Genomic DNA, 27,172 nt, shown 5'->3' with positions numbered 1-27,172 from the left:
AGCTCCCCATAGTTTGCTTTACCTGGTCTCCCATCGTTTTTTGTCTTGCTCTTTCCATTAATGTGTTGTTGTTTAGGTGTCATAGGTGGACTTTAAAGCAATTAATGGAAAGATGCGTTTTTTTTTTCAAATGTACATGGAAATTCTAATTCATGAAACCGGTTATGACTTAGGGAATGATTATTAAAATTGTTAAAAGAATTCTTAAGAAATGAAAGTATATGACTCTTATTTCAGTAACCTCCCCTAGTATGTTTAAGTTTTAGTTAAATGACTATAGGGAATCTAGTGAAATTTAAAGATAAATTTTAGTAACCATTGGCAGTTGGATAGTACTCAGAAGTTAATATTAGTCATGTCAGAAATTAAAATGTGCTGCATCTGCCTGTTAAACCTCAAATTCCCCTTCCAAAAAAAATCTAGGGAAAGGAGGGAAAACTTAATCATGCATATAGCTTTAAATAATCACCCTGATCAAATTTTAAAACTGTTCAGTTCAGTCACTCAGTCATGTCCAACTGTTTGAGACCCCATGAACTGCAGCACGCCAGGCCTCCCTGTCCATCAACAACTCCCGGAGTTTACCCAAAGTCATGTCCATTGAGTCAGTGATGCTATCCAACCATCTCACCCTCTGTTGTCCCCTTCTCCCAGCTTCAGTCTTTCCGAGCATCAGGGTCTTTATTAGTGAGTCAGTTCTTCACATCAGGCGGCCAAAGTATTGGAGTTCCAGCTTCAGCATCAGTCCTTCCAGTGAATATTCAGGACTGATTTCCCTTAGGATGGACTGGTTGGATCTCCTTGTAGTCCAAGAGACTCTGAAGGGTCTTCTCCAACACCAAAGTTCAAAAGCATCAATTCTTTGGCTCTCAGCTTGCTTTATAGTCCAACTCTCACATCCATACATGACCACTGGAAAAACCTTAGCTTTGACTAGATGGACCTTTGCTAACAAAGTAATGTCTCTGCTATTTAATATGCTGTCTAGGTTGGTCATAACTTTCCTGCCAAGGAGTAAATGTCTTAATTTCATAGCTGCAGTCACCATCTGCAGTGATTTTGGAGCCCCCCAAAATAAAGCCTGCCACTGTTTCCACTGTTCCCCCATCTATTTGCCATGAAGTGATGGGACCTGATGCCATGATCTTAATTTTTTGAATGTTGAGTTTTAAGCCAACTTTTTCACTTTCCTCTTTCAATTTCATCGAGAGGCTCTTTAGTTCTTCTTCACTTTCTGCCATAAGGGTGGTGTCATTTGCATATCTGAGGTTATTGATGTTTCTCCCGGCAATCTTGATTCCAGCTTGTGCTTCCTCCAGCCCAGCGTTTCTCATCATGTACTCTGCATATAAGTTAAATAAGCAGGGTGACGATATACAGCCTTGATGTACTCCTTTTCCTATTTGGAACCACTCTGTTGTTCCATTTCCAGTTCTAACTGTTGCTTCTTGACCTGCATACAGATTTCTCAAGAGGCAGGTCAGTTGGTCTGATATTCCCATCTCTTCCAGAATTTTCCAGTTTATTGTGATCCACACAGTCAAAGACCTTGGCATAGTCAGTAAAGCAGAAATAGATGTTTTTCTGGAACTCTCTTGCTTTTTCCATGATGCAGCAGATGTTGGCAGTTTGGTCTCTGGTTCCTCTACCTTTTCTGAAACCAGCTTGAACATCTGGAATTTCACGGTTCATGTATTGCTGAAGCCTGGCTTGGAGAATTTTGAGCATTACTTTGCTAGCGTGTGAGATGAGTGCAGTTGTGCAGTGGTTTGAGCATTCTTTGGCATTGCCTAGTAAAAACACTAGTAGTGAATAAAATTTCCCTACCATATAATCCACCCATTTAACAGGAAGTTGTGAAGTCACACGTCAGCTCTTTTTTAACTTTCTGAGTAGCTGCCAAGCCAAGCTATTTTCCAAAATGGCTGTATACCATTTTACATTCCCATCAGCAATGTGTAGGTTTCCACCTGTCCTGCATCCTCCCCAACACTTGTTACTGAATACATCTTTTTTAATATAATAATTTCAGTGGGTGCGGAATGGTATCTTGTGGTTTTGATGTGCATTTCCTTAATGCACATCTTTTCATGCCCTTATTGGCAGTATATCTCCTGAAACTACCCCTTAAACAATAACATCCCTTCTGCAAGGCCCTGACATATGGCTTTCTGCAGTCTCTTTGATTATTCTAGATACCTCATAAAAGTGAAATTAGAGCACTTCTTTTATGTCTGGCTTATTTTGCTTAGTGTGATGTGTTCAGGATTAATCATTGTTTTCGTATGTGAAAGTTCCTCTTCTTTAAGGCTGTATCCCAGTGTATGTGTGTATGTGTGTGTACACTGTGTTTATCTCTTCATCTGTTGAGACACATTTGAGTAGTTTCCAACATTGTGTGTGAGTGAGTTTCATCTGACTTTCTGTTTTCGGATCTTTTGCATCTCTTTACATCTTTTGAAAATGGATTTGCTGGGTCATATAGTAACTGTTTGGTTCTTTTGAAGGGTCTTTGGCACAGTGACTCCACTGTTCTGCATTCCCACAGGCAGTATCGCATAGTTTTCAGTTTCCCTACATACTGGCCAGGCAGCATTTCTCTCTGCTGTGTGTGTTGGGGGGGAGTGTTGGTTTGTTTTGTTTTGGTTTTTGTTGGATAGCCATATAATGGATGTGGAGTTCTGTTTTATTGTGATGTCCTGTATATTAACACCTTATCAGAAAGATGATTTGCGTATAGTTTCTCCCATTCTGTGGGTTGACTCTTCACTCTTTGCTGATAGTGTCCTTTGATACACAAGTTTTTTTTATTTTAATGCAGTTCAGTTTATTTCTTTTGTTGCCTGTACTTATGTGGGAGGGTGTTACAATATCTTTCACATCAACAGTGGTAAGTTTTGAAATGTCTTGGGAATGGATCAGGAACCTCTTAAGCCCACAGTGAAGCTCACATTTTCTAGACTTTAAATTTTTTATTTTGAAGTTGAAATTTTATCAATGGTCACGAATATTTCAGTTGATTTTCTTGATTTTTTTTGAGAACATGTCTCCTGGTTTCTTTTGGTCTTGAATAAGCATTATTTGTTTGACATTCCTTTCAAGTAAAAAAGGCTTTCTCTGTAAAACAGCTCACTTGCCTGACACCAGTATTTAACTTTTTGCTACTTGAGACATCTACAGTATTCTGCTGCTGCTGCTGCTCAGCCGCTTCAGTCGTGCCTGACTCTGCGACCCCATAGATGGCAGCCCACCAGGCTCCCCTGTCCCTGGGATTGTCCAGGCAAGAGCACTGGAGTGGGTTGCCATTGCCTTCTCCAGTGCATGAAAGTGAAAAGTGAAAGTGAACTCGCTCAGTTGTGTGACCCCATGGACTGCAGCCTACCAGGCTCCTTTGTCCATGGGATTCTTTGGGCAAGAATACAGCAGTGGGTTGCCATGCCCTCCAGGGAAACTTGCCGACCGAGGGATCAAACCTGCATCTCTGTGTCTCTTGCACTGTCAGGCGGGTTCTAGTGCCACCGGAATGTTAAAAAGACGTATGTGTGCTCAAAGATTGAGATTGAGATTTAAATAAGTTAGTAAATTTGCTTTGTTGAGCTTTGCAGTAAAATAGTTTATTATTTTTCTTAATCGTGATTTTGTGTTGAGAAAGAAGGTAACAACTACTACTAGTAGAGCTTGGTACTGCTGCTTTAATTTGTGCTGAAGTGTCAGCCGTTTTACCCCCTGCTGCTTTTGCACCTACTGTCATTGCAAATGTCAACTCAGTGAGAAAGTCAACTCTACTCTTACGAAAATAGCTTTGACCTCTTGGGGCCAGACTTTGAGAGCTGCTGGCTTAGTTTGTAGGGTTGCTGAGCTGGGTGGAAGAGTGATTGCAAACTAGCAGTCTTAGCTTGCTTAAGTAGTCTCCTGTATATGAGATCTATCTGCTGCCATTAATGGTTACAGTGTTTAGAGGAATGGTTGGCATTCTTGACCCTTGTAATTTAGGTTATTCAGACAGATTTCGTCACTAAATTTCCTTGCATTAGTGGTAAAATGTGAGGGGACAGGAATAAAAGGATGTTGATATTTGCATGAACAGATGTGAAAGTTATATACAGATACTAATGAACTTTTTACTTTGCAAGATATGTCTTGTATAGAATGTGCGGTATATGCCTTTTAAATGATAAAATACTAAAAATTTTAGTTGAAACCAAAAGAACTAGGAGAAATTGAAGTTTATTTTACTATTTTACAGATAACAAGATAAGAAAATTTACTAGTCTATATAAGCATTATAGGGGGCTTTCCAGGTAACTCAGTGAAATGTGGGTTCAATCCCTGAGTCGGAAAGATCCCTGGGAGGAAGAACTGGCAACCCACACCAGTATTCTTGTCTGGATAATCCTATGGATGGAAGATCCTGACAGGCTGCAGTCCATGGGGTCACAGAGCTGGACACAACTGAGCAACAAGCACACACACATAAGCATTATTTATACCTTGGATGTTAAGAGCTTAGGGTATGGGAGTCATTCTGATTTGTCCACTTAAAATTGTAAATGTAAGGTTGGGCCAGTTTCTAATAATTTATTTCAAGTGGGGACAGTAACACCTCCCTGGTTTGTTGTAAGAGATGGAGGCAGAGTAATGTTTTTAAAATGTGTAAAGTGGGACTTAGACAATAAGCTTTCAACTAGAAATACCAGTAGTTAATTTTCAAGATTTTAATCTGGTTTAGGTTTTGTTTGGGTCAGGAGTTTGGGAGAATTGGATGGAAGCATGTAGGAGCTTGTGAGTTAGGTTGATCAGGTGTGGTGCAGGCTGCTGAACAAAGTCATTCTCACAACTACTTTTCCTGATCTTAGTTTTGTTAGTGTTGTGATGTATTCTGTATTTGTACTTTTGTTCAAGAATTGTGACTCTACACGGTGTTATATATATATATTTTTAATTTTTTACTTATAGGATACAGTGGTCCCAATTTAAAGGCTATTTTATTTTTAAACTGGAGAAAGTGATGGATGATTTCAGAACTTCAGCTCCTGAACCAAGAGGTCCTCCCAACCCTAATGTTGAATATATTCCCTTTGATGAAATGAAGGAAAGAATACTGAAAATTGTCACTGGATTTAATGGGTATGCATTTAATTCTACTTTAAAGGTTTAATTTTTAGCAGATCATTAAAGCTTTTTCCTCAAAGTTTTGAAGTGTCTAGTTGTTTGATAACTGATATTCATTTGAATAAGCTCTATGTCTCATGATATATATAGGTAGGTAGATGTTATTCAGTTCCATTTTACAAGTATTTGAAATTTTGACTGCTTTTTTTTTTTTTAACTTGAATTACCTTTATATAGTTCACTGGCATTTAGACTTGAAAGTGTGACAGTAGAAACATCAAATATTTAAAATTTTTTCTATTCATTTTATATTTGATATTATAAATCTTTATACTTTGGAACCTGTCTGTTATTGAGGTAAGTAACATTTCTTTTAAAATGAAAAACAATTTATGAAAGGATTCTACTTAGATTCTACTTTTTAATTAGAAATAGTTTTGTAAGAGTCCTTGTTTTCCCTCCAGGAAGGAACCGTTTTAGCCTCTTAGAAAACATTGCACTGAAAAGTTACTTTCCACTAAAAATGAAGCTGACTTTTAAATTGTGTGTCATATTCTGTTATTTTAAATACTTTCTTTTCAGGACTTTGTATTTTTAGGGCTCCCTTTATTGAAGGCAAGAAGTATTTTTGAAGTTGAATTGTTCAGTGTTTAAATTGGCATAATTTGGAGTGTGGAATGACAATACCCAGTTTAGTGAATTGTGGATATGTTAACCATGAATTTATATTTAGGGACAGTTTTTGATGAGATTTCATTTGTATTTTTAGGTAGCATGAATGGTCTCAATTTTGCAACAAGATAGTGTAATTCAGTTAACCCTTTATTTTATGTCATGTTTCCCTGCTTAGCAGTTTGACTTAAGGTATCAAATTCTTAAACTTTGGTTTTGGGTATGTTGCTGAAATATTGTGGGAGAAATTAAAGCTGCTCTTAGGGGTTTGGGATTGGAGGGAGACTTGTTTTCCCTGTGTACCCTGTTGTATTAGTGAAAATTATTTAACTGTATGCATATATTTACTTACTAATTTTTTTAAAGCATATACCAAGATGAAGCCACATGCAGTGTATTGGAAGTATGTTACATAACGCTTACTATTGAATATGGTTAAGAATACTTCTTGGGGATGTTTATAAATAGTGCAGAGGTTGATAGTACTTAGACATTATGGTAACTTATCTTTTATTTGAGTAAGTTATGGCTCATTTAAAATTAAGAGTTATGGTCAAACAGGTCAGATTATACCACTGCTTTGTGAATTTGAAGCTACTTGTGATTCTAAACTAGTAATACCATTTTCAATTCTTACACATTAAATTGGATGAAACACAGCTGTGTAGGTATTAAATATTTCTCATTGCTTTATTTGGAGAAGGAAGGTGCCTTTCTTTCTCCAAGATATTTTACACACACACACACACACACACGCCTTTCTCCAAGATATTTTACACACACACACACACACACAGACACGCCTTTCTTTCTCCAAGATATTTTACACACACACACACACACAATTTGTTACATAGGTAATTGACCTACCTCTGAAAATGACTTGAACAATCCTTAAATGCCTAAGCATACGTAAATATAATTTCTTTAAAAATACTTTTTATCTTGAACTATAATTTATATTTTTACTTTGATATTTCAGAATGGCAGTTTACAAAGTATTTTTCTTAATCAGAACCCGTCTTAATTTTCATTTTTAATTTATCCATTTTTATCTATATCATAATATATCGATATGTGGTACATTGAAACATCTTTGTAATATTTTTCAGTTTTATTTCTGTGTTTGAATATACATCGATTAGTTGTTGCTCTAAACGTTTTTTTCCTCAAAGTGGTGAGTGAAAGTAGCATCTTTCTCACCTCGGAGAAGGGAGGGTTTGTCTTTGCCAGTATACCTCTTCTGCTCTTTGTAATAGATCATCTTTTAAATTAAAACAGTTACAATAGTGTGTTCATAATTTTAAAAATATCCTCAATTGTCCTAGGAGTATATGAAGAAAAGAAAGGAGGATCATGTTGCATGCTAGTTGTATTTTGCTTTTAGAAGAGCGTTGAAATCCTTATATCAGTACGGTTAAGTCTGTGTGTTCTGTTTGTCCTTATTTGAAATGGCTGCATTATTTTCTATTAACAGATTGTGCAGTTCATTTTTTCTGCTCCCACGGTGGGCATTTATTTTTTTAGCCATTACAAGTGCTTATAGTGCGCCTCCTTGAACATACATTTTTGTGTATGATGAATGGCGTATGTTGAATTTATATATAGATTTATTATTCCTTTTTTAATTTTGTAGAAACAGTTACTAGGTTATCATGTATGCACACTTAAAATTTTTATTATTCTTGCCAGATTGACCTCACAAAGTATTTTCATTTATGCTTCTGTGTTATATGTAAATGCCGTTTATTTTTTCAGTATTTTTGTGGGTCTGTCCGTGGATTTGTGCCTCTTTGATTGCAAGTGAAATGGAGCGTGCATGTCCTTAATGACTCTTTAATGAATTGTTTTCTTTCATATCTTTTTTGACTTTTCTTGTCTTTCAGTGATTTTCTTATTGGTAAGTTCATTTTGCTGTTTTTGTTTTTAATTAGTGAAAGCTCTAATAAATGCTTCAAATTATTTTGGCATGAAAAGATTATTTTCTAAAATGAGTATTGTCAGTATATAAATTTTTCCTCTTTTAAGTGGAAATTATCCATTTACTTGTTGGCCAGATTTTCTGAACTGTAAGATTCTGGACACCAAGGGTGGCTATCTTTTCCATACAAGGCCTAGAAGAGTGAGTACCTGAATATAGTAGGTTATCAGACAGACAGATAATGAATGAATGAAAGGAATAAAAGCGTGTTTCTGTATCTATACTTTGTTTAATGGGGCATGGTAGAATTACATGGTTGAATGCTCAAGGTTACTTTTTTAAAATTTTTAGTCATATTTTCTTGTCCTTTTAAAATTACTTTTGAACTTAAACATTTTATAGAAGATGGACTATAGCTACTCTACAGAACTGAAGTTACAGTTTCTTAGGTGAGAAACACCAAAAATTAAAAATTAATGGAATTAGGAACTTCAGTGGATGGTCAATTAAAAGACATATGTTACCATTTTATGCCCTAAGTGTGGGATTATAATGAACAAGAGTATCTGGGATTGCTCAAAGCAGGCCATTTATGAATATCTGCTTCCTACCATAGATAACTGTGAATATAATTTAGAAACTGATTGTAGCCAATAGTTCTTTCCTATAATGAATGGTACACAAGAGAGATTTTGAGAGGGCAAGAGAATATAACTTACATTTCTTGTAGCTTTTAAAAGATCATTTTATATCCTTCTAACTACTAAAGTGGAAGAATAATGAATGTAAATTAATTACTTAAGTCTTCCTCTGCTTTTCACAATCCATTAGACCTAAGACCTCTCGAAAATTAGCAGTAAGCTTCCCTTGCTGTGAGTAGTTGACTAAAAGGGCATGGCTGTGTATTTATAAGGGCATCTAGCAATGGCACCCCACTCCAGTGCTCTTGCCTGGAAAATCCCATGGACAGAGGAGTCTGGTGGGCTGCAGTCCATGGGGTCGCTAAGAGTCGGGCACGACTGAGTGACTTCACTTTCACTTTTCACTTTCATGCATTGAAGAAGGAAATGGCAACCCACTCCAGTGTTCTTGCCTGGAGAATCCCAGGGACAGGAGAGCCTGGTGGGCTGCCGTCTCTGGGGTCGCACAGAGTCGGACACGACTGAAGCAACTTAGCAGCAGCAGCAGGCAAAGTGCACAACCATTTGATGCCTAAAAATCTTTGTTATATCACTGCTAAGGTGTCAGTTGTAACTGAGGAGTGCTTATCTTTTGGCATGATGGCCTGACTATAAAATTTCTTCTCTGGAGTTATTTTTTTTAAGTTATTTTAATGTACATAATCAGAGTTCGCTTAGTCCTGAAAACTTTCAAATGATTTTTTTTTCTTTTTTGAAATTTATTTTTTAAATTGGAGGATGGTTACTTTACCATGATCTGTTGGTTTCTGCTGTACATCAGCGTGAATCAGCCACAGGCATACGTGTCTCCCCTCCCTCTGCACCTAGATGACTTGTTTGTATGCTTACGTGTACCAGTGCAGAGACCTTGTAAGTTTCTGCACCCAGGGTTTTTGCCTCTTCATATTTTTTTAAAGGTTTATATATAAGACTTTGAATACTTTAAAATCTGGATTGTAGATATAAAGCATTTACTCCTTTTTTGATTTTATATTGTTTGCTTTATAGTTAGCTTAAGATTATTCAAGGAGAGAATGGGTTCTAGCCTTTTGTTGCTTAGTTCTTTTACTCTTTTTACCTATTATTGTCTGCTGGTGTACCTACCTCTTGGGAAAAATATAGTTACTGCATTTTATGTTCATTATTTGTGTCAGTATTTGTTGAGCATGTTGAAGCTATTAGAAGAAATTTATTTATTTTTTCTTTATTACCTTTTTTAGCATAACTTGTTGAGACTCAGGGTTGCCTAGTAGCCTTCCCTCCTTACTCGCCTTAACTGCCTTGCCTTGTGTGGTGGTAACAGTTTGATGTGATGCTGTCTTTAATAAAATTTTATAATTGAAAGAGAGGAAATAACAGAAACCTAATTAATTTTTCTTAACATTTTTATTTGAAGCAAGAAAAGTAATTCAGGCACTGTAGAAGGTGATAACTGGTTAAAAGTGTTGTCAGTTGCTGCAGATTTCTTTCAGGGTGGGGAATGACGTAGATACTAGTTTACGGCTATGTACCATTATTGAAAGGGCCAAATTCTTATTTTTCTTAACTTACAATGCTGTTTTCAATAAATCCCAATTTCTAACATTTGTTTTGAGGTATAAAATATATGCATATGAATATTTATGACATGTATATATTTATACAGATGTTAAAGCCTGATCCAGAAAGAACATATTGATTTAAGTAAGATTGTATCAGGAGATTCCACTGGTGATTTCTAACTTCTGTAGGACCTTAGAGTAAACAAAACTCAGTACATTTAATCTTTGATATCTAAGAGATACTTAATTTCCACTTAAGTAGTAATTCTGTTAACTAAGACAGTATAAATATGGACATTAATAGAAAATAAAGATGTAGTAAAAATCATACCTTTATGCATAAAAGTTATTGGCTGTTTTAGCATTTTTAAATCAGGTGTCTGATTTTATGGTTAGCTCTTCAGCCTTTTACTTTAATGGTCTCTGTGTTTTAATTTCCTTTATCTTTTTTATGAGGAACATTGCTTATATAACAATGTGAAAGTTGCTCAGTTGTGTCTGACTCTTTGTGAGCCCACGGACCATACAGCCCATGAAATTCTCTAGGCCAGAATACTGGAGTGGGTAGCCTTTCCCTTTTCTAGAGGATCTTCCCAATCCAGGGATCGAACCCAGGTCTCCCACATTGCAGGCGGATTCTTGACCAGCTAAGCCACCAGGGAAATCTCAATTTATAACTACATAAGTGAAAGTGAAGTCGCTCAGTCATGCCCGACTCTTTGCGACCCCATGGACAGTAGCCTGCACCAAGGTCCTCTGTCCATGGGATTTTCCAGGCAAGAGTACTGGAGTGGGTTGTCATTTCCTTCTCCAGGGAATCTTCCTGATGCGTATAATTAATTATATAATGTAGAAGTAAGATAAAGAATTTTTTTTTTTTGATGGATGCTTTCTTTCCAGCTGAATATCTTGGTATATATCCAGAATATTGGCACATCTTGATGATCAAACATTTAAACAGATAAATTAAAAAATATTAATTTTAGTCACTTAGAATCTCTCTGAGGTTAAAATACAAGATAGGAAATTCTAACTTTAGAGCCTGGTGTTTCCAGTTTCTAATTTATGCTTAGATGTCTTTCTCTGTTCAGCATCATTCTTGATATTTGAATTCCCATAGTTTTTAGGTACGTAAGATGTGAATTTTTTTTTTTAAGTCAATAGATGGGGACAGATTTCCAGCAAATTAAGGTATATACGTAATGTAAAATGTGTGATCCTGTTTCATCAGATTTAGTTACTTTTTGGAATTAAAAGGAATATTTTTAAAAACATTTTTTGTTTGGTTTCACCATAGTTGGTCCCTGGAGGGTTTGTGCCTTCTTAAAATCTACAGTAAATAGCAGATGAAATTGGGATAATGATAGGAACTAAGACTTATTCATAAAGTATTTCAGGCCCTGAGTGATTTATGGGCTTCCCTGGTAGCTCAGCTGGTAGACTGCCTGCAATGCAGGATACCCCAGTTTGATTCCTGGGTCAGAAAGATCTGCTGGAGAAGGGATAGGCTACCGACTCCAGTATTCTTGAGCTTCCCTGATGGCTCAGCTGGTAAAGAATCGTCCTGCAATGTGGGAGACCTGGGTTAGACCCCTGGGTTGGGGAGGTCCCCTGGAGACGGGACTGGCTGCCCACTCCAGTATTCTGGCCTGGAGAATTCCATGGACTGTATATATAGTCCATGGGATCGCAAGGAGTTGGACACAACTGAGCGACTGTCACATTCAGGTGGTTTATATGCATTATGTATCAGCGCTCATGGTAATTACTTAAGAAATGTGTTTTCAGAATCCCTGTTCGCCAGAAGAGGCGGTGAAGATTTTAAAGAGGTAAATTCAACCTGGGCATGGTGTCCCAGAGGGTTAGCCAGTATATATATATACATATTTTAAAGCCATACTACCTTATATGTAACTAGTGTTTTATTAGATGTTGTAGACATACTTTTTTGGGATTTGGCTTAACAAAATGCATGCTAATCATATCCTTATTAAGTTTTTTTCTTCCAGTTCCTTATGTAATCTTAATTTTCATCTTTTGATGTAGACAAGTAATATATAGGTAATGCAGAGTAAACTGAATGCATTTTAAATAACTCAAAATATTTTTCTACTTAATTGTTTTACAGTGCACCTTTACGAATAAATATCTTCCCTGTTCTCCCAATTTCAGGATTCTGGTTCATATTTTTCATTGAGAGTTAGTCGCGTTCATTTTTGCTCTTTTTTTCTTCTTAGCACATGCCTTAATTTAGCTAGTGATAATTTTTTATTAGAAAAATTGTTAATGTTTTCAGAAAACTGTCTTGTGTGCTTCTCTGTAGTGGAAGAGAAAAGAAAGCAGACCTTTCATAGAGTTGTACCGATACCGAGCCTTCATTTTGGATTTACCTGGTTTATTTTTATACCTTCTTTTAAAGACCCACCTCAAATTAAGCGTTCCCATGTTTCTGCTCGATTCCCTGGCATACAACTTATTCTTTCTCTGTAGCACCATGTATACAATTTTATTAGCATTTGTCGTCATAATTGTTTACCTTAAGTGTCTTTCAAGTCTGCTATTGAGTAAACTATCTTTATAGTCGGCTCTCTTGTTTACATAAAAGATTAAAAGTACTTTATGAAGAGATCTTCAATGCAGTTGTCAAAATTATAATAATTATTTCCCGTGGGTACTTTGATTTACGGGAAGTGTTTGTATTTTAAAACTGTTCACTTGAGTGAGAGTTGTATAACATCTTAGTGCCATCTATTGGACACTTGGTAAAATGACTTAAAAAGCTTGAAAATGTCTTAATTGTAAACTTATTTTGTCCTAGGCTGGCATGTTATGTAAACATAATACATTTTTCTTTCTAAAGCAATATTGACATTTACCCACAAATACAGTGTTAATAATTGACTACCATTTTACCTACTTTTCTAGAGAAAATTAGCCAAAAGATTTTAGTCTAAAACCATGATTAAGCAAGAAGTTAGAAGATTCTCATCTTTTATGGTTAATTTTAATTTAAGAGAAAACACTGCTGTCAGTGTGTAAAGGAAATTTAGTTGAAGGAATAGATATAAATAGACAGTATCTGTTTAAATATTTGGTAAATAGTATTTGAGTGTCCTTAATACTGGATCCTACTTTGCTTATTTTGTAAAATGTATAAAAACTTTTGATTACAGTATCACTCTGAGATCTTCAGTGAGGGAATAGGGTTGGGGGGGAAGTATGTGGGTGTTTAGGATTTGGAAAGCAATGAGCTCAACGAGGGGCAACATAGTGGTATGCCACTAACATTCTGAAGTCCATGATGGTTATATATATATATATATAATATATTGAATGTCATGTATATGAAGAGATCCTGCCCTTAAGAAGCTTTCAGTCAAATATGAAAAAAAGACACACTTTGGAAAAACAAGATACTTTATTTTGACAGTGTATTTTACTCTGATTTTGAAATATATAAAAAAATATGACTCAGAAACTCACAGAACTTTGCTAAAAGAATAGTATTGATGCTAAGAATATAAGAACTAAATATTGTTAGTCCAGCTAGAAAATGTACATTTATAATTTAATGTGTGTGTGATATATAGTGGAAGAGAGAACATGGAATTTTGAAGTTTGAGAACCGGAGTTTGAGTTCTGCCCTATTAATCACTAAATTGCCTTCCATTGTGGGAAAGAGAGAATTTTGAGTTGAACTGCCTGTTAACAGTAAACGACTTTGTAAATAACTATTAATTTGAGGCTTTGTAATTTTCTTTATAAGGAGAATAAGTAGATTTCATGTGACAAATACTGAAGTCTGAAGTTTACATACACGTTTTAGCTGCGTTTATCATTATCTCGTGAGATTTTGCTATTCATATTGTAATTCTGAGGAATGCTAATAGTGTGTGAGATAAAATCTCACTGATTGATAAAATCAGTTTAGGTCCAGTTTATGTCTCAGATTTGTATTTTCTATGATCAAGTGAAAATTTGATTGTGGTTGTAAGTATTTGGTAAAGTTGTCAGTTAAAGGTACTTATCAAATATATATATAGTGTGTGTGTTTGTATGTATTTTAAGTTTGATGAAACATGTAGGTTGTATATAAAATGTTGTTATGGAGCAGAACTGTATAATACTTTTTCATTGGAATCACTTTTCATATTCTGATAACAAAACATTTGTAGTTTATTTGAACACTGTAAAAAAACTTGGTGTGCAAAAGTATGCTTGAGAAAGTTTATGTATTAAATAGACTCACTTGTTTGTGTTGCCTCTCTTATAAACTTAGAATTGAATCATCAGAAATAAGAATGTTAAAATTTTTTCTCAGTTTTGAAGCTTTCTGTTCATTTTGGATGTTCTTTTTTATTGCTTTTTAAGGGATGGGAGGGGGAAATTGGTGTTTCTTTTTTTAAAGAGAACAGGTGTGCTTATTGTTTTGCCTAATTTTAGGTGATTCATCCATTCATTTGTAGCATTTTCTTTTGTAGCTTAACATGGGTGACTAGATAAAGCTTGAAATGGCGAGAGTAATGTTTCTAATTTTCTTGAAAATTAATAACCTTAAACTATAAAATTATATTCTTTTGTAGTATACCTTTTACTATTCAGCGACTATGTGAATTACTAACAGATCCAAGGAGAAACTATACGGGAACAGACAAATTTCTCAGAGGAGTAGAAAAGGTATGTATTGTATTGTGGAATTATATTAAACTGTAGCATAATAGATTTTCTTTGAATACACTCTATTTCAGGCATCTTGTCTTGAAACAGGTTTTTCAGCCTACCTGAAGTTTTTCCCAAATTGTGTTCTAAGTTTCAGAGAAAGATTTAATAAGAGGGAGGCAGAAGAATGCTTGGGAAAAGCAGTTTATTATTGTCTCTTGGAAATTCTTAATATATCTTAACATATTAACAGCTCTGAGAAGTTCTGTAATTGATATCTTAAAAATAGTGGGTTTTGCAAACTTATCTATAGAATTCTTTAGTTCTAGAATTCGGAGGTACACAACTTGGAAAATCACTAATACAAAGCATTTAAGTTAGGTATTGAGAAGGATTATGTCACATTTAAGAATACGAGAAGAATTAGGTTTTTTGTGGGTGAGGAGATGTTAGAGAGCGGAGCATTCTGAACAAAGGAAATAATCTGAGAGAGAACTACATTCACAGTGAGGGAATGAAGAGCCTGTCACTGGCTTGTGTGGAGCGAAGAATGAATGGCGGAGCTGCATGTGAACTGCGATTGTGGACCATTGCTCTGCTAATCCCCATAGCGATTGATCCTAAAATATAGTCTAGGATACATTTTAAGGTTCTTTTCAAATCTGTTCATTTTACCCTTGGAGCAGGAATCCAAAATCATTACCTAGTGATTTAAAATAAATCTTAGGGTCTGATTGGATTAATGTGTTTGTTGAACTCTGAGGGCAGGGAACCGAGATGGTTCTGCAGTACTTAGCAGTTGAAAGACTTCAGTACTTAAATTTTGGCTCTCTTTGGATGCAGAGGCGGTGTCACAGTAGTCATCGTTGTGTGACTGCGGGCCAGTTACACATCCAAGTCTCGGTTTCCTCATCTGTAAAACGTGGGCCATAATAGGTCTGTGAGGAGGATTAAATATAAAGGACGTACTTTGGCTCAGCAAGCTTTCAATGAATATTAAACTATTGATAAAGTTATGATTATCAGGAAGGTTATAAAAAGGTTTGCGTCTCTTTCCCTGAAGTGTATCATGCTACACATCAAGCTTTTGAGTGGATACTGCTTTACAGGGAAATTTATTATTATAAGGCCTAAATACTTCAACCTCTAAATATCTCGGTGTGATTCTATCTAAAATAGGAGAACATGGGTTGTGTTCTATTATATATAGTACATAAAATACATAATGTCAGGGCTCCAAAGCAACTAAGAAAAAAATGAGACTGACAAAACAGATCCCTTAGTAAGTTATTAGATTTTCATCTGTTGCTACTGTTTTAGTTTTAGTTTTTTTATTGAAGGTTTTTGTTTTTAGCGATTGCTTTTATTAGTAAAAATGTAATACATGGAAACTTGATACCAGGGTGATTTTGGGAAATTAAAAACAGGTAAACTTTATGTTGTACATTTCCTCATATTAATCAGTAAATTTTGTTATTGCAGAATGTGATGGTTGTTAGCTGTGTTTATCCTTCCTCAGAGTAAGTATAGCTACTTTGCTTTTTCCCTAGTATATTGTATTTTTTCATTTTTAATATGTCTTAAAAATCCATTGCAATTATTTTATATATAATTAAGCATGGTAACATTTGTAAATACTTAGGAAACTACCAACCAGTTCCCAGAGTAGAATATTTCCAGTAAACATTACCTGTGGGGTCGCACAGAGTGGGACACGACTGAAGCGACTTAGCAGCAGCAGCAGCAGCAGCATGTATTTTTCCAGTGAAAAGATTTGTATTAGAGTCATGACTTACTGCAGTCTTAACATTGTTGGATTTATGTACCATCCTGATGACATTGCTCTTCATGATGGACTGTTAATTCTGATTGGAATTAACAAGTTATATAGTAAATTATATAGTAAGTTATATAGTAAATTTAGGTAGCCATGTAGGGCACATTCCTTGGTACCACTGGTATTTTACTGGGAGTGGATGTCCTGGGATTACAAAAGGTTTAGCTCAGTGTCCATGGATTCCACTGAATGTCAGTAATGTCCCCCCTACTTCCACCAAAAAATGTATTTATTCATTGCTGAATGTGTTCCCTAGGATATGGAGTGAAGGAAGAGGGATTGTAGGAAAATATTGCCCCCTGTTGAGAAGCATTGGATTAATGATTAAGATACCTGATTTCATAGAACGATTATGGTGAATTTGTTTCAGAACTCTTGAAGAATATATTTGTATATTGTTAAATGAGATACTAGGATAATTTCATGGTTATTTCTCTGAGAAGTCTTTTGTTTGATTTTGTGACATTGAAGTCTTACAAAAGATCTTTTAGACTCTTGACTCTTATCAAAGTTAACTGAACTATCCATAAAAAAAATTTTTCCCTCTCATAGGAAGAACAATTCCAATAGTTTAAATCGAATGAATGGTGTTATGTTTCCTGGAAATTCACCAAGTTACACTGAGAGGTGAGATTATTAATTTTTTATTATTCAAAGAGCTGCAGTTTCTTAATTTTGAATAGGAAACTCAATGTACTTTTTAAAAATTGGGCATTTTATAGCAAGTATAGGAGGATATACCAAAAAGAATTAATTTGATGACCCTTGGTTCTGAAAGTATTTTTGTGATGTGTGCATATAAACCTTGGGAGGGATGACTTTTTTTACAAAAAATGGGAAAATGATGTTCGTTTCTCTTACCATAGGTCTAATATAAATGGGCCTGGGACACCCAGGCCGCTTAATCGACCAAAAGTTCCTTTGTCAGTTCCCATGACAACAAACGGCTTGCCTGAGAGCACAGACAGCAAAGAGTCAAAGCAGAATGAGGACAAAAATCACAGGTGTGTATGTGATTTATTTTTGAAAACAAATGTTTTCCCGAAAAAGTTGCATTTATGGATGGTTTTTCAGCACTCCTTATTTATTATTTACAGTTTACTGTTGTTTTAAGGAGAAGAAAATATTTTAATGCACTTAAAAAGGGCATTAGCATTTGCTGACAATGGGCAGAGAAAAGACTTAATTGCTTGTTTGGGAAGATTCTATAATAGGGTGTTAAGAAAATGATCATGATACATTTTTTTCTTTTAGAAAATTACTTGGAGAAGATACTTGTAAATGAGTTCAAATTCTGTGGATCATTTCTCTTCATAGATCATAAAAGGAAATCTTTTTATTGATATCCCATCTCAGAATTTCTTACCACATTAAGGGAAAGAAGTGAGTTGAGAGGAATTAAGAGTATGTCTCAGTGGGGAATTTGTAGTTTTATTGTAAGAGGACATTTAACTCACTGAAGAATTGAACACAAAGGTCATGTAATTTATTGAGTAGTCCTAGTGGGAAATGTTTAACAGTTGAGGTGTCCTTGGAATTATTCTCTTGTTTTCCTTTGCCGAGATGTTACAATTTAACTTGCACAGTGAAAGTTACATATTATTAGATCTCAAAAATAGAATGTAAAGGATGAAGAAACAGTTTTATTAATGACACTTTTAAAAATATTTACAGTGACTCTTCAACATCTGAATCAGAAGGTTCCTCGGTGAGCCCTATAAAAAATAAACATCCAGATGAAGATACTGTGGAGGCAGAAGGGCATGAGGTAAAAAGACTCAGGTTCGACAAAGAAAGTGAAGTCAGAGAGATGGCCAGTCAAACCTCTTCCAGTGAAATTTCTTCAGTTATGGTAGAAGAAACAGAATCTCCATCTTCATCTCAGAATAAAGACAAAGAAAGTAGTTGTACCAGGCAGCACTGTACAGAAGAGGATGAGGAAGAGGATGAAGAGGAAGAAGAAGGTATTTAGAGACCATCTGTAAAAGGGTGGAGTAAGGAGATCCTCAAATTCTTGTACTTCATTTTTGCGTGAAAGAATTTAACATAATGGAGCTCCTTATAATGCTGATGTTGGGTTTTTTCTCCCACCTGTATGTAGTTGCTGCTGAGTTTCAGGGGATATGATTTGAACTGTAGAATATCAGAATTCATGAAACTTAACTGTGGAGGTATTTTGAAAATCAAATTTAACTACAACAACATTTGCTTATTTTTAGAGTCTTTTATGACATCAAGAGAAATGATCGCAGAAAGAAAAAATCAAGAGAAAGAATCTGATGATGCCTTAACTGTGAATGAAGAGACTTCTGAGGAAAATAATCAAATGGAAGAATCTGATCTGACTCAAGTTGAGAGAGGTTTACATTCTGAAGGTAGTGAAAATACAGGCCCTGTAAGTAGTGGTTCTGATTGCCATGAAACAGAAGAATTAGTAGGATCCAATTCCAGTAAAACTGGAGAGATTCTTTCAGAATCATCCATGGAAAATGACGAAGCCACGGAAGTCACAGATGAACCAATGGAACAAGACTAACTATTTAGAGATACTTAGATGCAGTATTTTACATACAGTTCTGGTTTTACACTGTATAAAACGTTTATGTAATAAAGTGGACCTTTAGTTTTACAAGAGAAGCAGGTTGTAAAATAAAATACTTTATGGGATAAATCCTGAAAGAGAGATTCATGTGAGAACTGTGAATATCAGCTCCTCTGGGTCCTGCTTACCGCTGACTTTTTTTTGGTCTGGTCAAATCAGTGGTTTGTGTATAGAATTTTTTTTTTTAGGGTTAAAAATTTTAAACTGGAAAATAATTATAATTTTGAAAACTTTTTTGGAGATGATCACATTTAGTTTATTACATATGCAAGGAAGCTTTTGTCTTGTCTCTTTCTGACAGCTCTAGTGGTTTTCATATTTTGGTCATAGTTTCAGCATTTTAACATGTGAACTATAGGGTTTCATGCTGGTTTCCAGATTTTATTGTTTGACTGTGTACAATGGAACTTTAAGTCATATATACATATATATATTATTCTAAGGGGGAAATGTTATATTTTTCTGTTTCTATAAGAGATGAATACAGTGGATACTTTTTCTATTGGTAATGATTGAGTTCACCTCTTTCAGAAGACAGTTTCTTTCTCTTCTGAGTAATTCAGATAAAATCTGGCCCCTGTGAAACCCTGGAAATCTTAAGTCTGTTGAAATACCAGGTTAAACACATTCCAAGAGATCTGTTCAAACTAAATTCTTTTGTATACTTCTGTGGTGCCTGAGAAAAAGACTTCATTATTTATGAGCAAATGTGCTTTATCTTGGAAATTGTGTTCGAACATTAGCTTACTATTTTGTAGAATGAATGCTTATAAAGCTGACATGAGACCATCTCAGAAGAACCAGGCTGGTTCCTTTACTTTTTACTTGCTTTTCTGAACATTGTGAATATTACACATTTCTTTCTAAATTATTCTAGAGTATACAGATGTCAATGGTATGAAACACCACTGTACTGGAAAAATTAATATATTACTTTAGTAATGTACCGGAGCTAAATGACTGAAGCTTTAGGGGTGCATAGAAGCCACCATAATTTGTATGACATTTTGAAGTGAATTAAATATTTTTGAACATGCTTCTTCGACAGCCAGTGTTATATTTTTCAGATCAACACAAAGCACAATGGTTACTCTTAAACTCAATATTTTCAAATTCACATATTTAAAAGTCATGTGCAAGCTGCAACTTACCCTGTCTAAATTACTGGCTGCCAAATTTATACCTGTTTCTTCAGCTGTACCTTTTGATATTTAGAATTTTTAAATTTCTGTAAAGTAGATTTTGTAGAATGTAATGTGTTCACTGCCTTTGTGAAGCGGTATATAATTGTATAATTTCTGTGTGTAAACTGAATGCTTGGGCTTTCAATACAGTATTCATATAAAGCAATAAATATTAATGTTATGAAATACTCGAGTACATTTTTATCAAAATATACAAGAATCCCTTTTTTAATTTCAGATACCTGAAGTACACAGATGAACTTAAAAACTGATGCAAACATTTTCTCACACTGTATCATATGCTCTGGGGTGACTTGGGCAGCCACCACAAGTTTTGCATTTTGACTACTTCAATTGCTATGACTAAAAATACCAAAATGAGTTGGCTCCGTTTATGTCTGTCGGGTATTATACTACTGACTGACTTGATTGTCAGGTTCACAGCAGCTAGATGATCTATTTGTGAAATATGTCTCATAGTTGAAATAAAAACTGAGTATTGATTTATTTACTGTATCCAAGAGAAGAAAAATCACACATTGTAAATTTTTTTAAGAACTTTGCAAAAATGTTAAAGCAAATTTTAAATGTGACATTCATTTGTAGCGACCTATTCTTTATTTTGTTAAGGGATATTTTGCCAATGAAAATAGATTTTAAACATTTTAAGTTTAGAAATTTTGAAATTTTCTTTAGAATATTTATGAAATCATTGTCAATAAACCTATTCTTTAAGATCCTGTGACCTTTTGATATTTTTTATTTTAATTGTGCCATGGACCACTTGTAAACTGAATTACTTTTGTTTGATTAAGTTGAAGACAGCATCATGACTTTGAGGTCTGTGGTTTTATTTGTATACTTGCAGTTGCTATTTTTGCAAGGGCAAATGTATTTCTTTATTAAATAAAGTACAATAATGGTGAATGTACCAAAATGCCATCACTCAACTCTATGAGAGATCTGCATTTTAATCTATAGTGTAATAGTTTTAATATTTATTAGATATTCTTATGTTGATCATAGATCAAACTTGTTGCTGTTTATACAGATAATTGTAGAATGCTCATGGAATATTTTCTTTAGGTTAGATGGGATACTTCCTGTAGTTAAACTGGGAAACCTTGTTCAGCTGGTTACTGATGTCTGGTGGGAAGTAAACTTCCTCATGTTTGCATAGATGCACTTACATAGACTTTGCTTCATGAAAGTGTCAGTTCTGATAGTAACTGATTCAGATGTGTACTTTTAAAAGGCTAATTTTAGGAACATTTTCTTAACACACATCAGCAAAGTCAAAAGATCTAAATGAAGAAATAAGACCTCTGATTAAAAATATTATTTTCTGTTTGTCTTGAGCAGATTGTTTACCTGTTAGACTCTATAGACTCTGAACCCAGCATGTGAAAGAATTTGAAATGCTGATGAGAGTGAGAATATATATGTAATATGTTTTTAGCACTTTTCCTTTTAAAAACGTAAAAGCATCCTAGAACATTTTTTAAAATAAATCTTTGGTTCTGAAAATATTGGCGAACAGAAATGAGCAGTGGGAGGTGTCCTATTTGAAGTGTTGATTATTAGATAAATTTAATCCACTTAGGGTTTATTGTAACTAGGCCTTTGAAAAGTGTGGATGGAGGGTTAGAATTGCCTATCAGAGCTATAGAAACCCTCTGGCTTGGAAAGGCATCCCAGAAATTCTGGGTAAGAAGGTGTGGCCTATTAAAACATGGAGGTTCAGAGTATTTTGTTTTGCTGGTGTAGATAGGCATGTACTTATGCATTTTTGCATTTGTAAAATCAGCAATTTTTCAGATAATGTAATATACTAGTTTACTTATAAAGGTACTTGGGGCAGAATCTAAAGCTATGATGTTTGATTTTGAGAAATGTAATTTGTGGTAAGGACAAAAATGCAACTTGTAGAACCAAAGGAAATAAAAAATTCTGGATAGTGTTTCAGAATGTCTTCTGAACAGGAGTTTCGTAAATACATTGGTTTTGATCAAATGAAGCTCAGCTCTCTCTTGAGATTTGTGCTAATCATAAAATGGTTGAATGCAAAAACACCTTGTAATTTCATATGGACTTATTACAATTAGGCTTATTGGGTTATTGGCCTATAAGAATGCTAGTATGTATTGGTTAGAATATGTCTAATATTTCACATTTTAAAAATAATTAGTACACTTTCTTCAGAATTTTCTTTTATTTCAACTTGGAGCCTAGATTACTTTGCCAAATAAATGTATTATTTTCATAATGCAATAAAATATAAATTAGAAGAATTAATCTATGTGTGGAGTTACTTTATTTGCCATAATTGTGTGAAATTAATAAAAATACATTTTCAGTTCTGAAAATACTGATGAACAGAAATGAGCAGTGGGAAAGGCCTGTTTTGAATGTTGATTATTAGATTTAATCTATGGTTTATTAAATGCCTTTGAAAAGTGTGAGTGGAGCATTAGAATTGCCTATCGGAGCTATAAAACCCTCTGGCGGCTTGGAAAGGCATCCCAGAAATTCTGGGTAAGGAGTGGCCTGTTGGAGCATGGAGGTTCAGAGTATTTCGTTCTGCTGGTGTAGGTTTGTTTTGCTTCTCCTCTCAGCCCCCTGTCTTCTCTTAGGTGGTTTTGAAGTTCCACAAGCATTTCTTAAACCATAGGGAGAAGAGCTTAATGCATGACTTCATTCTAGCTCTTGTTGCTTAAGTGATAACGGTATTTCTGCAGAGATGGTTCATCTGAGCAACTCAAACCTGATACCTAAAAAAAAACCCAGATTTAACATGCAGAAATTTATCTTGGTGTAATTTGGTGCTAGGTGGCATGTGCAGATGTACGTTTTTATTAGCATAATTTTAGAAGTGTCAGTTTTAGGCATCTACTTAGGAGTGTAGAGTCACCCTAAGGGGAAAAGACAGATTCCATTTTCAGTTCTGAGTTCTCATTTCTTCATACTTGGTACTGCACAGTAGGTGATAGGAAATAATGACATATGTGGCTCTGAATTCAGAACAGTACAAATCTGCATGTTTCTGAGTTTAGATATTGAATTGCAGTTTATCCATATTTAATCTCTCACTTCTGCCAACATAATTATTTGGGCTTCCCTGGTAGCTCAGCTGGTAAAGAGACCACGGTTCAATTCCTGGGTCGAGAAGATCTGCTGGAGAAGGAATAGGCTACTCACTCCAGTATTAAACATAGGTGGTACAGAGTTTTGGGGTTACTGATAGGAAAACGTTACTATTCTGACTGGGAATAAGGTGCATGGTCTCTGGCCCACCTGCCCATTTAGAACGAGTAGTGCACTACTGTCATATTTTGACAGAGCCCCAGACCTATAGAAAGTCACCACACCACACCACACCCTCACCTGGTAGGGGACAGGTGCTTATTCAAGTGGCAAGTTGGGTCATTAGCGAAGTCCTGCTTTCATCTAGGATGGGGCTTGACATTTGGTCACAAATGCGTTGCTTCAAGAAGTCTTTACTGTTGAGTAGTTTTGCAAGTCTTCACAGTGCCTGTGTTTGCTGAGACTTTGAGGGATAAATACATGGTCATTATTTGGCTGTCTTCATTTTGAGTCATTGTTTTTCTCTCCGTTGCTTGTGATGCTATAGAATGGGAAGGCATGCTTAATTGATGGTGACTAAGAGAATTCCCATATGCGTTCAAGGATGTATACAATCTCCCACTTTGAATCTAGGCATCTAAAATTTTTAGGTAACAACTTGTATGAATTGCTGTGTATTGGGAGAGCTAAAAGAATAGACTGAGTCCATTCAGTTGTGTTTGGAGAACAATAACTGCCAGTTTTTAAAAGGGCAGCTTGTGACCTGAGATGCACAGGACAGATGTACGTGAGTGCAGTTGTGGTGGTCTGGGAAGTCCTCTCAGTTCAGGTGGGGTTTGGTTTGGCCTTGAGGGGTGAGCAGGACAACCAAGGAGGCAGCATGGTATAAATGGTCAGAGTACAGAGGTGTGGATTAAGTCACAGCTTTGCGTCCCTTCCTGAGGTTCCTTGGGTAAATTAATACTTTATAAAGTGGGGAAAATAACTCTCTTCCTGGTAGGGTTATTGGGAGCATTCAAGGTAATTATGGTTTTAAAGCTAGACCTAGTTCAGGACCTGAAGTTTCTTTTAAAGAGGAGAATCATGTGTGGGGAGACAGGCATTGTCCCTGGGGAATACAACTTTGCTGGAATCGAAGTTTCAATTCTGTTCAATACCTGGTAATAATAGTAAGCTCCAACTGAGCACTGACTTTATGGTCTGTGTGTCCTTAGCTGTGTCATGCATTGCCTCATTTAACCTTCCCAACAACCCTAGGAGATGCTTAGTATCCCCATTTTACAGATGAGATATTTGAGTTAAAGGCAACTGGCCCTGGAGCCCTTTGAAGATGGATGGTAAGTCCAAAGCCCAATGATTGTTATCAATTACGCTTAGGCGATGCCTAGTCTTGGGAGACCTGTAGACTTAGGGTGAGGGGAACAGAGGATGCCATTCCAGATATCTGAAGATTGGCAGAGACACCCAGATTTGCCCACGTACCTGAACAGACCCAAGGCTTCATTAGTCACAAACCCAAGCTCTTGGTTTCACACTGCATGAACTTCACCATCTAACTTCATGTGTTTGTGTTTTTTTTTTTTTTCTATTGTCACCCATGTTTTTTCAGCTAGACATTCTGAGTACATGATCGGTGGTGGTTTTTTAATGCGTTTGAAAAGTTAGCGCACACACACCTGGCAAAAATTCAAATAGAACAGTATATACCAGACAGTTACTGTCCTACTTCCGTTGCTTCCAGATCCCTCCGTTTTGTTCTCCACCTGAACCGGAAGGGAGATGCCCAGTACCATGCAGTTTAGGACTGGAGAGCAAAGATCTGGGGTCAGTTCCCTGGATTCCAGTCCCAGCTCTGCTTCTGCAGGCTGTGTGACTGGAAGATGAGGTCCCAGCCTCACAAGGCTGTGATGAGGATTAACCATTAGAAAAGAGCTTGACATGGAGCAATAAGCACTGCATGTATATTCCCTGGTGCCTATGAGTTCAAAAACAGCATTGTAAAGACATTATCTTTCCAAACGTAACCTGATTCCACTGCAAGCACAACGTTGGTCCCTTCCTATTCCCCGGCTTCCTTTTCCATAGTGGCTCTGTGTTACACACATGGGATATCCTTGGCCTTTTTTTTCTCTTCCTGTAATACGTTTGTGTGATACGTTAATACATTGTGTGATCAGTGCCTGGAAAGCCACCCCAGTCATTTTAACAGAGACATAGTATTTCAGTGGTAGATGAACCACCGTTTATTTAACCAGATGACCTCATATGACCTTTGTCTTGTGGCCAGTTTGCTCAGTGTGAGCAGTTTGGGATATTAAAATCAGTCCCTCCAACCCCCTTCTCTGGCAAACAACAAAAAGTAACCAAGCTATTTGGGTCTCATTAATCCTTAAAGAATTATTACATGTAAAACAGACATCCTTGCCCCTGGTGATGTGGTGGAAGGAAGAATGGGGAATTATCTGTCAGGTAAACCATGTTTCAAGCCATTTAAATTGTGTTGAAAGAAAATAAGCCACCCGTGGAAGCATGGGACAAGCTTAGTGATATTCTTGCGCAGAGCTTGCATCAGTCACAACAGCCTCCTGGCGAATTTTGCTGGTGGTTTGCCCTGCGGGGGCTTGTGATAGTTCTGCAATGAAACAAAACACGGCTTCACTTCTTTGTGACTACATAATATTTTCTTAGACTCTGCAAAGTCTTGGTTGTTTGGCAAGAAAATACAGAATTTTATTTTTTCAGTTGGGGGACCACAGCAAAAGCCTGTTAAAGACATTTTCAGTAGCGATTAATTTCCACACACATTGCACACAAGCGATGCACATTGCTCGATTGGAGTATGAAGAGGGACAGCCACTTTGCACATGCTCTCACTGTGGCCGCTGCTATAGCGTTCCTCATTGGCCCACAGCATTTGAGATGCATCCAGACTTGGGAGAATTTAAAAGCAGCATGCTGGAATCCAGTATCTCTAAAAGGGCCAGCAGTCAATCCAGGCACTGACTTGCTCCTTTGTTCATCCAAACGTATTTATTAAAAGGGTACTTATGCACCTGCAGTTCAGGAGACCCCAGTTCAATTCCTGAGTCGGGAAGATCCACTGAAGAAGGGATACCCACTCCAGTATTCCTGGCCTTCCCTTGTGGCTCAGCTGGTAAAGAATCCACCTGCAATGCAGGAAACCTGGGTTCTATCCCTGAGTTGGGAAGATTCCCTGGAGAAGGAAAAGGCTACCCACTCCAGTGTTCTGGCCTGGAGAATTTCATGGATTGTATAGTCCATGGGGTCGGAAAGAGTTGGACACAGCTGAGCGATTTTCACTTTATGAACGGAGGCCTGGGGAACAGCAATTAATGAAGATAAGCAAGATAAGTAGAAATATATGTAAGACAGTGATCAGCGCTAAGGACTTAGGTAAAGCAGGGGAGGAGTATCGGGTGATGGGGGTGGGCGACAGTAATTCTATCTTATATTGAGGTGTCTCTGAAATGACATTTTGTGTTGAGTGTGGCGGTCATGCCACACAGAGGGGCACTGCTCACTAAAGGGCAGCCACTGTCCATCTCTGAGAATTCAGTGAGATCTCTTGGATTCTTTGTTCTTTCTCATACTCTTGCCCTTACAATTAATAACCAGGTTTGTCTTCTCAATACTGGGACTTAATTGTTTTCCATTTGCATCAAAGAAGCTATTCAGAGATTCCTTTTAGAATCTGTGAAAATAGATAAAATATGACCATGCATCACGTTCTTCACTTACCTCCCCACCCCTCACCCTCACTCACATATTAATATGGGCCTGGGGCATTGCCCAACGTTTTTAAAAATTAGCAAGTGCGGAGTACCCTGGTAGTCCAGTGGTTAGAACTTGGTGCTTTCAC

General features: G+C 36.2%; 1 protein-coding gene across 1 annotated transcript in view; it reads left to right on the top strand.

The window, feature by feature from the left end:
• PPP4R2 (protein phosphatase 4 regulatory subunit 2) overlaps window positions 1–21,153 on the top strand; it is a 53,979-nt gene extending 32,826 nt beyond the window's left edge. The window contains exons 3-9 of the mRNA XM_018038265.1: window positions 4,957–5,127; window positions 14,510–14,603; window positions 16,068–16,105; window positions 16,975–17,049; window positions 17,289–17,426; window positions 18,097–18,386; window positions 18,642–21,153. Of these exons, the coding sequence (XP_017893754.1) occupies window positions 4,957–5,127; window positions 14,510–14,603; window positions 16,068–16,105; window positions 16,975–17,049; window positions 17,289–17,426; window positions 18,097–18,386; window positions 18,642–18,958 (1,123 nt within the window). The 3' untranslated portion in view covers window positions 18,959–21,153. The remainder of the gene's footprint in view (window positions 1–4,956; window positions 5,128–14,509; window positions 14,604–16,067; window positions 16,106–16,974; window positions 17,050–17,288; window positions 17,427–18,096; window positions 18,387–18,641) is intronic.

This window comes from Capra hircus, chromosome 22 (assembly GCF_001704415.2).
Source record: "Capra hircus breed San Clemente chromosome 22, ASM170441v1, whole genome shotgun sequence".
NCBI classification, from domain to species: domain Eukaryota; kingdom Metazoa; phylum Chordata; class Mammalia; order Artiodactyla; family Bovidae; genus Capra; species Capra hircus.
Note: the sequence above shows the minus strand (reverse complement) of the source record. Positions and strands in the feature narration are given on the sequence as shown.